A 13,738-nucleotide genomic window follows, 5' to 3' on the forward strand; every position below is an offset into this window, starting at 1 on the left:
GGGCAAAACTTTACATTTCTGCCCCAATCCTTACTCCTCCCCTCCCCAATAAAATCATTACAATTTGACTGGAACACTTACAATGCTCAAAACTGTTGGCCTGTCCGATGTTGATTGATCACCACAAACATATTGCCTGAGGTTATAATGCTCGGTGACATGTATTCAGCACAAGTTTAATCTGTTACATGCTCTGCTTCAGGTGGACCCAGTCAGTGCTGATGGTAATTCCACAGCCACTCAGTTTCAGTGAGGCAAGATATCCAAAGCTAATGCATGTAGAATTTTCTCTCCTTCTTCAATAGGAGAGAATGACTTGTCTGAGGCCCACTTATTTGTAACGGTGGCCTCTTCAGTTTCTGAAATGAGTTACATGATGCCACTGTGGAGTTTCTGAAATGAGTCATCCTGTGCCACTGTTGAGATAATGTCCCAAATTCCAGTCCTTTTAATATCAGCTCTGTTGCAACATTGGAATGTTTGAGATTAATTCCTTACAATGTAGCCTGCTTCTGTGTGTTTTGTGTTGACGCTTGGCTTTGATCCACAGTCCATGTGCCCAAGTGTTTTATGGCCTTTCATTTTTCATAAAGTCCAGTTGGAGGGAATTCCAATCCCACAAGAGGAACCGAAAGACAATTGGGAAAGCAGTGATTGGGAACTGTATAGTTAGGAAAAGAGGCAAGCGTTTCTGTGGCACAGATGTGAATCAAGAATGGTATGTTGTGTCCCTGGTGCCAGAATCAGGAATGTCATTGATTGCATACACAGCACCTTGAATAAGGAAGGTGAACTGGCAGAGGTCTTGACCAATATCAGTAGTGTATATGTGCATAGAAAAAAGGATGATGTCCTTCTGGCAGATTTTAGGAAGCTATGGTAGCAACTAGGTAGTAATCTCTGAATTATTCCTGGTGTCATATGCTCATGAGTAGAGGATAGAAAAAGGAGGATAGAATTGATGAATGGCATGGCACGACAGATATTACAGGAGAGAGTATTTTACATTCCTGGGTCAGTGGGACCAGTTCTGGGGAAGGTGAGACCTATACAAGTCAGCTGGTGTTGCACATCATCAGAGTCAGGACAGAGGTCCTTGTGGGACAATTTGCTAGTGTTTTTGGAGAGGGTTTAAACTAATGTGGCACGGGAATGGAGCTGAAAGATGAAAGGGGAATTTAGGCAATTAAAGGATTGGAGGGACAAATAGCACAAGAATAAGAAATGTTAGGGACAAATAGAGTAAGAAATGGTAAGGTGATGTCAAAGCATGAGAGAATGCAATAAGGTATAAATTAATTTTCTGTACATGAATGTAGCATTGTAAATAAGGTTTAAATTAGGAATGAAAATGGTCAAGGCGCAATACAGAATAAAGATAGTTAATTTGGGAATTGCTAGTTTCAGTGGACTGAGAACTGGTCTGGTCTAGGTCATTTGGAATCAAAAATTGACAGACAAATCTGGAATGGAAGACTTTTCAAAAAAGAAATGGTTCGCGAACGATCGAGGTACATTACCACAAGGGGGAGAGGTAGGACAAGCAAAACCAAAGCTACACAAGTGAAAAAGAGTAAAATGAAGCAGAAAAGGGATGTTTGAGACAGGTGACATGTTGATAATAGAAGTGAGAACCAATCTGAATGTAGAAAATGCATAGAGGAAGTGAGAGAAGAAATAGGGAAAGCAAAGAGAAAGTATGAGAAATGACGGGCAGAAGGTGTAAAAGAAATCCAGAAGCCTTCTGTAAGCATGTACATAGTAAGTGGGTGATGGTGGTAGATTCAATCATAACTTTCAAAAAGGAATTGGAAGAATTTGCAGAAGTATTGAGAAAGGGTGAGGAAGTGAGAGAAGTTGAGGTCCTCTTGTGGAGCGCCACCATAAACATAACTGGCTGAATGACCTCCATCTGCGCTGTAATTGTTCTATAAAAATAATACTTCTTGCAAATGAAGGAGATCTACATCCTGAATTACAGCAAATTGAATTTAGAACAATAATGCTCAGTGGCAGTGCTTAAAGCAAATTTATTACTAATGCAAAAATAATATAGTGCAGCTACTAGAAACGTGAAATAAAAACAGAAAATGCTGGAGAAACTGAACAAGTCAGGCAGCATCTGTGGGGACAGAAACAGTTACCTTTTCAGAACTAAACTAATGAAAGGCCATCAACCTGGGCGGAGGGTCATGCATTGGCAATTGTTGGCACGGATAGGATATGGAGAGTGTTTGAAGAGTGAGGGAATGAGAGGGCTGAGGGTTAGAGAGTCTAACATATAACAAAAAATCATGGTCAAAGTCCCAAGATAATTGGGGTTGGTCTTTTAAACAGTCTGCCTGAACCTACTGCAGACCCTGTGGCACCTCAGATCCCGGTATCTGTTTCTCTCTCCAAAGATGCTACTCGGCCTACTGAGTGCTGTTATTGTCTAGCAATTCCTATATTCCTAATAAGGAAATGTGACCAAAGTAGTTGAATAGGTTCATTTTTTATTTGTTTGATTGCAGTTCAGGATTTACATTCATGTGTGGGATGCTATTGCATAACTCTGTTGTTCTACTGTGAAAACTGATACAGAATAATCAATAATAGCCAAGAATGAACAATTCCAACAGGAATGGCATGCAGTCTGCACTTCGTTTTCAACTGAAGTTGCAAATTTGCAAACGGGATGTTTTGACTTAGAGCTGATGTTCTGTGAGAAACTGTTCAGCCACCAGCTCAATAGGAGTCCTTTGGAAATTCTCTTCACAGTGCCTGAATCAGATGCAATTTAACACTGTTTCTGTCCAAGAACCAGGGTCAGAGGGTTATCTGCTGCTGAAAAGTATGGGGCCCTTGGCACTTGCTATCTTCCAAGTTAGGGGCCTTTGGAGGGAAGGAAAGATGGGGTCTGGGGAACCTGAAACTTTCCCTTCTGGGTTCCAGGAGAACACTGCTGTTTCTACGGACTGCAGAAAGGAAAGTTTCTGGCTCATCAAGTCTTTTCATCTCTTCATCTGCCCTGACAGCAATTGATCATTACTGACTTTGCCTCACCCAGTGACATGTTCCCAGTTCAGATCTAGATTGAAGTCAATGTAAAATCCTGTCAGGTCCCTCCTGCTTGTAGCATCTGTAGATGCAGATCACAAGTGGCAGAAATGGGGCATATTTCAAGCGGAAAATTAATCTGTTCTGTTTTAACTGTTGACGCACACACAGTTTTCAGTGGGCAGGTCAGATTTAAATAAACCTTGAATACTCCATCAGCCCTATTTAAGGGCTGCATGCAAAAATGTTCTGTTTGAGACAGTAAGTTTTGAAATTTGTGAATGTTCATTTTGAGTTCCAAATGGTTCCAAAATGTAGTTCCAAAAGCAATCCGGGTGGTGGAAAATTCTGTTTCTGATATATCTAGCAGCAAGTGAAACTCAATTTGAAGCTTGATACATAGAACATAGACCAGTTGATCAAGAAACGTAAGGAATCAAAGCTGTGGTTGAAACAGGGTTAAAGGGTGGGGATAATTGGAGTAATAAGTTAGTTCAATACTGATAGTTAGTACTGAATGACATAACAATGTAAATAATAGGGCCCACCTGACCTGTATACCTCACAAAACTATCGAGATCTGCTTTGGATGGTCATAGGTGGGGGTATTACAATTTGCTTCAATATTCATGGTGTTCAGATGATGGTTCTGGGTGAGTTGGCTCAAAGGGTATAAGGGCAAAGGAGAGTAGGTGGGGAGGCCAAGTGTTGCCCTGAGTTGGCTCTAAGTTGGCATAGGAACTGTAAAGAACCATGGACCTAAGTGGGTGATATGATTTGGCTTGGAAGGTATGAGGGCCCATGGGGAGTATGTGGGGTGCATAGCTTAGCATGGGGGAGCATGTGGATTCATCGGTATGTGTGGTGGGGGCTTGAGATAGTATTGATGGGTATGGGTAATGTGTAGAGGGGGAATCAAGGGGCTCTGAGTAGTGAGGACCGGAGGACTCTGTTATTTTATTTTGTTTGTCTTTATTATTTATTGTTGTCAAGTATACCGAGATACAGTGAAAAGTGTTGTTACCACTCTGACTCAGCACGCAGCAATTTGTGTGGCTGCTTCCAAGCAACATCTGGGGTTGACATTCCTGATCCCTGTCCAGATCCAGAACCTCTGGTCCCCAGGATGAAAATCCAGAGATTTAGGGCACCCTCTCCCTAATTCGGTTTATTCAGCAGAAATTTTCCTGACCTTGCAATTTGGCTATAAAAGTCACAGTTTCAGAGTAAGGGAGTTGGCCATGAGATGATGAACCCCCTTCCCTCAGAAATTTGATAATCTTTGGAATTCTCAATTCCAGAGCAATGTGGATCCTCAATCAATAAGTATGTTCAATACTGATTGGATGGATATTAAGGGAATCAAATGATACAGAAATAGTTCAAAAAAGTGGAAAGGTCCCACTAGAGCAGGCTTGAAGATTCTTTCATTCTTGCAACTGTCAGTGCATCAAGAATAGCTACTTGGGTGAGGTACCAAGGTGACCGATCCCTGAGGAACAAATCACAATGAGTCCAGCCCCTGCAAAGAGGAGAGAAAAATCCAGAGAGAAACAAAAAAAGATTTGTAGTTCTGGCCCAAGCAGCTAAAACCCTATAAAAAAAACAAAAAAAAAGGTTGCTGGAAAAGCTCAGCAGGTCTGGTAGCATCTGTGAAGAAAATAATCAGAGTTAACGTTTCAGCTCCAGTGACCCTTCCTCAGAACAGCTAAAATCTTAACTGTTTCAGATAGGGACAGATGAAATTTTGAGCTGTCTTGTTTTTCATTCTTGGTTTGAGGCGTGCCTAAACAACAATAATAATAGTTGAAATGGGGAGTGTGACCGTTGGCTATTTTCAGATGTCTGCACTATCCAATAATTGAAACTCTTGTCAGCCACTTGGAGGAGGTTATAAACTTTTTGACAGCTTTAGGCATCAAGACAGAGAGATAAAATCTAACCTTAATCCTAACTTTCAGTGCATTCATGCAAGATATAGGAATGCAAAGAAGGAATTAGGAATGTACTTTACATTGAACTATCACTGATGTTTTAGGATCTAAATATAATTTTTCATAAGATATTACTTCACTGTTACAATGTGTGAGTCAACGCAACCACAATTTAAAGTAACGTAGACTGAAAACATTGGGCTTTTCATGAAGTACTGCCTGCAATTGAGAAATGTGGAAATTATATCAATGCCATCCCACATTTCTAGTCCCTGTTAGTTTACTTTGAAACCATAAGACATAGGAGCAGAAAATAGGCCATTCGGCCCATCGAGTCTGCTCCGCCATTCAATCATGGCTGATAAGTTCCTCAACCCCATTCTCCCGCTTTCTCCCTGTAACCCTTGATCCCCTTGATAATCAAGAATCTATCTATCTCAGTCTTAAATGTACTCAATGACCTGGCCTCGACAGCCTTTTGTGGCTGTGAATTCCATAGATTCATCACTGTCTGGCTGAAGAAGTTTCTCCTTATCTCCGTTCTAATAGGTCTTTACTTTACTCTGAGGCAATGCCCTCGGGTCCTAGACTGTCCTACAAATGAAAAAATCTTCCCAACATCCACTCTGTCCAGGCCATTCAGTATTCTGTAAATTAGGGCCAACTCAAACAGCTGACCTAGGAAGCACCAGAGGATAAGAATAGATGAATGACAGAGCAGCATGTGGCCAACCCCCGGTGGTCTCAGATAAAGCATTCTGTTGCTCTACACCTAGAAAGCATTGTCCCAATTTTAACTTGGCAGAGGACTCAGGCAGACAATGGTCAAGGCAAGCCCCACATCACCCCAACTTGGAATTATAAAGTCATACCTTCACTAGCACTGGCTCAAAATCCTGGACCTTCCTTCATGACAATATTACAGTGGTTCAAGAAAGTGGGTCACTATCACCTTCTCCAGGACAATTATGGATGGGCACTAAATGCTGGTGTTGTCAGCAGGTACCCACATCCCATGAACTGATTTTTTTAAAAACAACAGTGTGATTTTAACAATGTGAGGCCCAGACAGTTATAACTGCCAGAGTTTATCTGAGTGGTTTCAGTCAATAACCACCTCATGTGGGCAGGGAGTACAAACAACAGGGTGCAGGATTTTCAGGAAGCCTCTTGGGAGGAAGAGATAGGAGCCCAGGGCAGAGGGTGTTTAGATTTTACTTGTGGGACCTGGAGGACAACTGATTCTCGCCGACCCTACTGAGAATGTTTAAAAAAAAATCTTAAAGAGCCTGTCTTTCGCCTGGAGGGAAATCACAATGGCTCCCTGAATCCATGAGGAGTAAAATTGCAGTCTGGCCTGGAGATATCAGTTCACCCCAATTTGTATACTTAAAGAACTCCACCTTCTTCATTGGGCTTTTTAGAAAATTAAAATGGAAAGCATTGGTTGACAACAGGTATGTCACTGGGAACAGCACAGCTGGTCAGACGGCATCCGAGGAGCAGGAAAGTCATTGTTTCAGGCCAAAACCCTTCTTCAGCCTTGTCCTGATGAATGGTTTTGGCCCAAAGCATTGGCCTTCCTGCTCCTCGGATGCTGTCCGACGTACTGTGCTTTTCCAGCTCCACATTTATTGACTCTAGCTTCCAGCATCTGCAGCCCTTACTGTCTCCATGTCACTTGGAATGCCCAGTCCCAAAGTGGAATTGAATGTGGGTGATGAGAGTCTCAGCTATTGGCTGCAGAACTGGTGAGAGCCCTGTGTTGCCTATTTTCAGGAAAAAGCTATTGAATCAGGTACTTAAGTGGTTACTGGGAGACCTCTATTGGGATCAGGGACCTCAGGGTGGATCCTGTCCCTTCAACTACCTCCTGGGATCTGCCAGCCAGCAGTTGTGTACTGCTAAGCAATGGCCCAGTGGAGATGGTAGCTGCTGGTGGTAATGCCCCCAAACATGGCCCAAGAACTCTGAGGGAGCCAGGCAAGAGGTGAGTGATAATGAGAGGAGAGGTTTGCAAAAGACTTGGGAACCCACTTTTTCTGATGCTGGTTTCTTTGATGTTGAAATATCCCCCCTGGAAGCCCCTTTGGCCATTCCGTATGGCAAGTTCTAAGCCTGCTGCTGGCTCACGAGATGAGGCAATTGCCTACCCAAGAGCCTCAATTGGCTTTGGGGTGAGAAGGCCTGCCCACCCTTGGGCAGAATTGAGAACACGCCCCCACTCACCATCACCCTGCCATATTAAGTGTAAGCCCATCATCAAACTCATCTCGGAGGAGGGCATTAAATTATGGCCCATGAGCAGACAGTACACACTGATGAATGTGAGCAGTTCTGATTCGGTTCCCAAAAGGGTTGAGCCCACAAGCATGCAATTCTCCCAAATCTGATTGGCAGTTTCACACAGAGGTATTCTGCAAAAACAAATTGCTGCTGATGCTGGAAATCATTGATAAAATCCTGGAAATACCCAGCAGGTGAGCCAGTGTTTGAGGAGAGAGAGATAGGCCAAACGTTTCAGGATGATGACCTTTCAAATGAAATGTTAAGTCTGCCTATCTAACTACATACACATGTTGTCAGACCTGCTGAGAATTTTCAGCATTTTCATCTCTTCTACAAGAATATTTGATGTGAGCAAAGTATGTTGCACTCATTCATTTGCAAGTATTCTTAGAAGGTCAGGAGCAGAACCGTGTTTGACAGACTAGCTGGAAGAATTCTTACTTTGCTGGATTTGACTGGGAAAGTTTGATGCCTCAGTATAACATCCTTCGCCTCAATGCACACAAGCAGTAATCAGAATGGCAGTAATTAGCCCAAAGGTATCCCATGCGTCAATATGCTAGTACATGAGAAAATTGCTGACTCTGAATCTACAAAGTAATCTTCTTACATTACATTGAACTCCAGGAAACATACCAAATGTAGCCCTAAATTAACAAAGTGTCCCTTGTATTCATTTTACAGGAAGGATAGGTTTAAATAACCTTGCACTGCAGGCTTTGAATTTTCTAAAACTTTGTGAGGTTTTCCTTCATGCTACATTGTACCAGAAATTTTGCTGTTAGAGTGAGTGTCATTTCTGGTAGTGCGAAGCATTCTCTGTGGAATGACTGCTTACATGAATAAAAAAAAAATTCTCGTTTAGATTTTCATTTGACTGAATATGAAAGCATTAACTTTCAGTTCCTTTTCAACAACCGTGTAACTCAGAGTTACGAGGTGTGAAGCTACTTGTTAGACCTAGCTGGAACAGAGCTGTTACTATATACATGCTTTCAGGAAATGATGGCGTTGGAGGGTTTAAACAGCTGGCATTAGTTCCAGTCCATTTGAGAAAACCAGAAAACCATCATCTCATCCCATTCCTGAGTCCGAGTCTAGATCTGCCTGCGTTTTCATCAATGGAATTCCTGCTCTTCAGTCTATTTTTACTGCTATCAGGTAAACCATCTTAACATAACTCTTTACTAAAAGGAAGTTTCTTATTTCATTTTACTTTTGATACTAATATACTTTACTGGAAACTGTACTTCCACTAACACCATAAAATTCTACAAGAAATGCTAAAAAGAATAATTATGCGAAAACTGACCCTGCAATCAATATACCTCTATAAGATTATGACTCTGTAATTGATATTTTGTATTTAAAGATTACAAGTCTCCCAGCAAGTCACTGAGGGAATTTAACAACAGTGGAACTTTCTGTTCTAATTGGGGAAACATTGGATAGATAATAAAATTGATGGAAGATTGAACAGTCCCAAATTTTGTTCCTAACTTGTGATGTGGCAATATCCTGGGAATAAAGATAATAAAGAAATGAAGATAATATAAATTGAGAATTAAGCTTGGTTTTACAAGTCTGCAAAATTGATTTGCAACAGAGGTGACTTTTTCTTTACAATTTCTGTCACGTTAGGGCTTTATCCTGTCAAAATTCTGAATGGTGCTTAGGACTGTGGTTAATGGAAGTACAGATATTTGAGATTCCATTTCACTGCACTATCAGAAATGCTTTTTTCTTTCTCCACGCTCACCAATAGTCATCTAGGTTAACTCTCCCATAAAGATAATACATTTCTATTTGAATTACAAAGCTGTGCCCTGGAATGAAGGGGCTAACATGTTACTGCTGTCCTATTTTGTTTTGTGTTTTGATTTGTTTCACATAGGCCTTGTTTTATATATAAGCTAGTGACTAAATACAAAGTGTCCTTCACTTCCTTTGGCAATCCATGATGTGACTTCGATGTGACCCAAGCTGCCACTATCTCTTAGACAATGTGCCATGTGATGCCAAGATTTGCCAGTGCAAAGAAAATGATTGACTGGTCTGCACATCATTTCTTAATGAGGTTCCAGTGTGTACTGCAGTGTGATTTTATTTATTAATTGCAAATGCAGCAGATTTTAGTTATTACAGTACACAAAACATAACCAGACAGTAACAAGTCAGTGCTATTGTATTGAAGGCACATTCTTTTTCCCTTGACTGTTTGACTGTTAAAATCCAGAGTGGAAGGCAGGACAGTAAGATCAGAAAAGCCTCATCTGGTGGCAAAAACAGATGCATAGGAATGTAGGTATCTCAGTCAGGCTCTTGAGTCTATTGGACCAATTAGTGAGATCATGGCTCACCTGTATGTTAACTGCATCTACCTGTCTTGGCTGTATAATCTACCATTTATGTTTTACAATAGACTGTGTGTACTCCTGGCATGCCAACCCCTACTTGTTCTTGCAAAGGTGGTAATGGGTTGCTCACTGCAGTATGTGGTGACAAAGGTACTGTGACTGTTGTTAGGTAGAGAATTCCAGGATTATTACCTAACAATGAAGGAACAGCTATCTATTTTCAAGTTGGGCTTATGTTAACTTGTTGATAGTGGTGTGTACCATGCTCCTTCATTTTGAGGCAGTGAGAGGGTCTGAACGGACACCCATTATACTTTGGCAGAAAGACCATCAATGGTGGTCTTTTCCCACTATGCCTTTGCGCCAGCTACGCCAAGCTTAGTGTATTCCTCAGTACGTAGTCCTGGACCTTGGAATGAGCCAGTCTGCAATGCTTGGTCAAGGTCAACCCTTTACACTAGAAGGCCAACATGTTTCGGGCAGAACAAAGAGCATCTTTCACCGAGTTGATGGTCCTCCAGGTGCAGTCGATGTTTGTCTTGGTGTGTGTCCCAGGCAACAGCCCCTGGAGCACAGAGTCCTGCATCACGGAACTGCTGAGGACGAACCTTGACAAAAACCACTGCATCTCTCTCCAGACTTCCTTTGCAAAGAAACATTCCAGGTGTGTGGTAGTCCTGCCGCAAATGGACTTGTGGTCAAAAATGTTTTCTTTTGCAAATTTCTCCATGAAGGACAGGTGACACAGAACAGTCCAACTACCTGGAACATTTCGATGGCAACAAGACCAGTCCCATCCTTCGCAGCACCAGGGTCAAGTAGAACCTCTGCATAGTTTGAGTACCGAGAGTCTACACACAGCTTGATGCAGCTGCACACAAAGGTGGCCATCAGGATGAGGGCAGTATTGGGTACGTTCAATCCCACACCTTATCCAGAGCTTTGTACATGGTCTTCCTGTTGACATAGTCCATCTTTGAACTCCAGATGAGGTGGCAGATGGCTTGGGTGACTTCAATGGCGCAGGTTCAGGGATTAAACCAGCAACGCCAAGAGTGCCTCACGCCTGACGATCAGACTTTTGCCCGCAATGGAGAGGGAGCAGTGCTCCCATCTGCCCAGTTTCTACCTCACCTTTGTGATATCCTCCTCCCAAGATTTTGAGCACACCCTGGTCCCTCTGAACCGTATTCCCAGCACCTTCAGATAATCTATCCTAATGGTGAAAGGGATAAAGGATCAGTTGGTTCAGTTCCTAAAGTATAGGGCCTCGCTCTTGCCTGAATTTATCTTGGCTCCCAAGGCCAGTTCGAACTGGTCGCAGATGCTCATGAGTTTGTGCACTGACGGCAGATCCGAGCAGAAAATGGTGATGTCATCCATGCACAGGGAGGCTTTGACTTGAATAGTCACCCCTGCCAGGCTTGCAACCTTCCTGATGGACTTAGCTAAAGGCTCTATACAACACACAAACAAGGTAGGAGAGAGTGGGCAGCCCTGCCTGACTCCAGATCTGATTGGGAAGCTTTCTGATTCACACCCATTGATTGAGACTGCACTAATGATGTTGGTGTAGAGCAGTCAGATCCAGTTTTGGATTTCCTCCTCAAAGCCTATTTTGGAGAGTAGATCCTACATGTAGGTGTGTAATATCCTGTGAAAGGCCTCCTCCTTGGCCAGGCTGATGATGCAGGATCCAACACCCCAGCCTACCCCAACCATCCTCTAAAATAGGCCATAGTTGTGGTTGTGTCCTTGCTTCATGCAAGCCTTTGGTGAGAAGCTATCAGTTGTACATGTTCTAGTTGTGAGGAGCGGTCAGTGAACTGATGGTGCATTAGCTGCTGAATCTTGTAGCATCTTTTATGCCTAAGCCCTGGCAGATGTGAGAGACAGTACCAGTGTGGTGCCAGTAGTGCAACATTGAAAGCTGCAATGAAGTGACAGACACTGATTGTACATAAGGCGTTGGATAGAGATGTCTGGCATCCAACCTTCTGCAGTGGTGACCTTACAATGCTAACCCACACTCATAGGAATGTGAAGCATTGAGTATATACTTTGGCCAAATGCAGAGATCATTCATCCTGTTGTGGCACTGGTTCCAGGTCCTCTTGAGCTTCCTGGGGGTGCTAATCTCCCCAGCCACCTCTGTCCTGTCTGACCTTATCAGTTGGAGTAGCATCCTGCTGCCATTTACAGGGGGAAAGATTCCCCTTTTCTCCTGGTCAGCGTTCAGGAGAACCTCCAAGGAGGCATTGCGAAAGGGTGATGCTGCGTTTTGCCTTTTCTGACATCTCCAGGGGAAGGTGGGGCTGAAGAACAGAGGGTGAATGACACGAATGAACACAGGGAATGATGGAGAAGCTCAGCAGATCTGACAGCATCTGTGGTGAGAGAAAAGCAGGGTTAACATTTCAAGTCCAAAATAACTTCTTCAGAATTGAAAGAGGTTAGAAAAGGGTTCTTTTATACTTTAAACAGAGGAAGTGCAAGAGCTCAGATACAACAAAGACCTAATGCCAAAGGACTTGCTAATGGTGGTGAAAGAGACGTTGAGATGTAAGATGGATGTGAATGGAGCTGTGTAAGGGACAGTGTGAATCCTATCTACTGGGAACAAAGAACAAAGTAAATAAAACACAAACTAGATAAGACTATGGGGATTATTGGGGTGGGGGTGGGAGGTGGTGTGGTGGGGGTACTGCAGTGCAGTGTGAGCAAATGTACATAGTCCAGTCAGGCTCTGGAGTTAAGGAATTCAGCATTGAGCTTAAGAACCTGTTAAGTGCCTCAGTGGAAAATGAGATTTTGTTCCTTCAGTTTGTGTTGTGCTTTGTGGAAGATTACAGCAGGCCCAGGATGTTAGCATGACAGCAAGGTAGCAAGGTATTAAAATGACAAACAACTGGGAAGATGAACCGAGCAGAGGTGCCCTGCAAAGCAGTCACCCAGTCCACATTTGGTCTCACCAGTGAAGGAGACCATGCTGCGAGCAGTCAATGTGGTAGGCTTGACTAAAAGAAGTACAAGTAAAATGCTACTTCAGCTGGAAGGTGTGTTTGGAGCCTTGAATAGTGAGGAGGGAGGAGGTGAATGGGCAAGCGTTATAACATCTACACTTGCATGGGAGCGTGCCGTGGGGGTGTAAGGAAGTGTTAGGAGTGTTGGAGTGAAGCAGTGACTCATGGAAGGAACTGTCCCTGTGGAACGTTGGAGTGGAGGGAGGGAAGGATCTTGCTTTGTGGTCAAGGGTAGTTCGTATGTGGGATGAACTTCCGAGGGAAGTGTTAGATGTGGGTACAATTACAACGGTTAAAAGACAAGGATAAGTACACGTACAGGAAAGGTTTGGAGGATGTGGGATTGTATTCAATAATGACTGAGACTGGTTACTGGCAAAAACAGCCTTTTTATTGAGCATCCGCAGTGGCACAATTCGAGCCAATGATGGAATCCAAAGTACAGTTTTACAGTAGATGCTTTTGTACACAGTTTTTACATACATTAAAATTTAGCACTATGGTTTCAAATAGTTATTGTACACAAGTTTGCGTGACATCTGTCCTGGGGAAGTAGGAAATGGTTTAAGCACTTGCTGAACGCTGGCTGTTACTCCTGATGGGATTAGAATGTCTGTCTGATCTGAGTTTGCATAATTAACAGGTGTTAGTCCTTTTGTCTTTAAAGTTAGTAATGCTGGTAAAAATACTAGACCTATATGATCGAAATAAGTGAGAAATTATACGTGTACTAAATAAAAGTATAGAGGATATAAAACTGATCTCCCGCAGCTGGGTTGTGAGATTTCATTTACTGTTGCTAGTTTTTGACAGTTCCTACGCATTCATTCATGAGTTTCACAGAAGTGCTGTTTTGATAATAAGTTTCTTAAAAGGGGTAGTGGTCCTGTTTAATACATTTAAAGTTTTGGCGAAGATCTGTAGCTCGGGTTGTGGATGAGGATGTTGACTTGCTCACCGAGTTGGCTTGTTCTCATTCAGACGTTTTGTCTCCATACTAGGTAACGTCTTCAGTGGAGCCTCCGATGAAGCAATGTTATTCTACTCCACTTGAAATTTATACTGTCTGGTCCGTTATGGTGAGTAGTGTCATTTC

General features: G+C 42.7%; 1 protein-coding gene across 1 annotated transcript in view; it reads left to right on the forward strand.

Annotated features, from left to right (window-relative positions):
* The first annotated feature begins 8,331 nt into the window (after positions 1–8,331).
* The window catches only part of pla2g10 (phospholipase A2 group X), a 37,290-nt gene continuing 31,883 nt past the window's right edge, over positions 8,332–13,738 (forward strand). The window contains exon 1 of the mRNA XM_048609599.1: positions 8,332–8,423. Coding sequence (XP_048465556.1) covers positions 8,384–8,423 — 40 coding nt within the window. The 5' untranslated portion in view covers positions 8,332–8,383. The remainder of the gene's footprint in view (positions 8,424–13,738) is intronic.

The sequence above is a fragment of the Rhincodon typus genome, chromosome 21 (genome assembly GCF_021869965.1).
Source record: "Rhincodon typus isolate 14 chromosome 21, sRhiTyp1.1, whole genome shotgun sequence".
NCBI lineage: Eukaryota > Metazoa > Chordata > Chondrichthyes > Orectolobiformes > Rhincodontidae > Rhincodon > Rhincodon typus.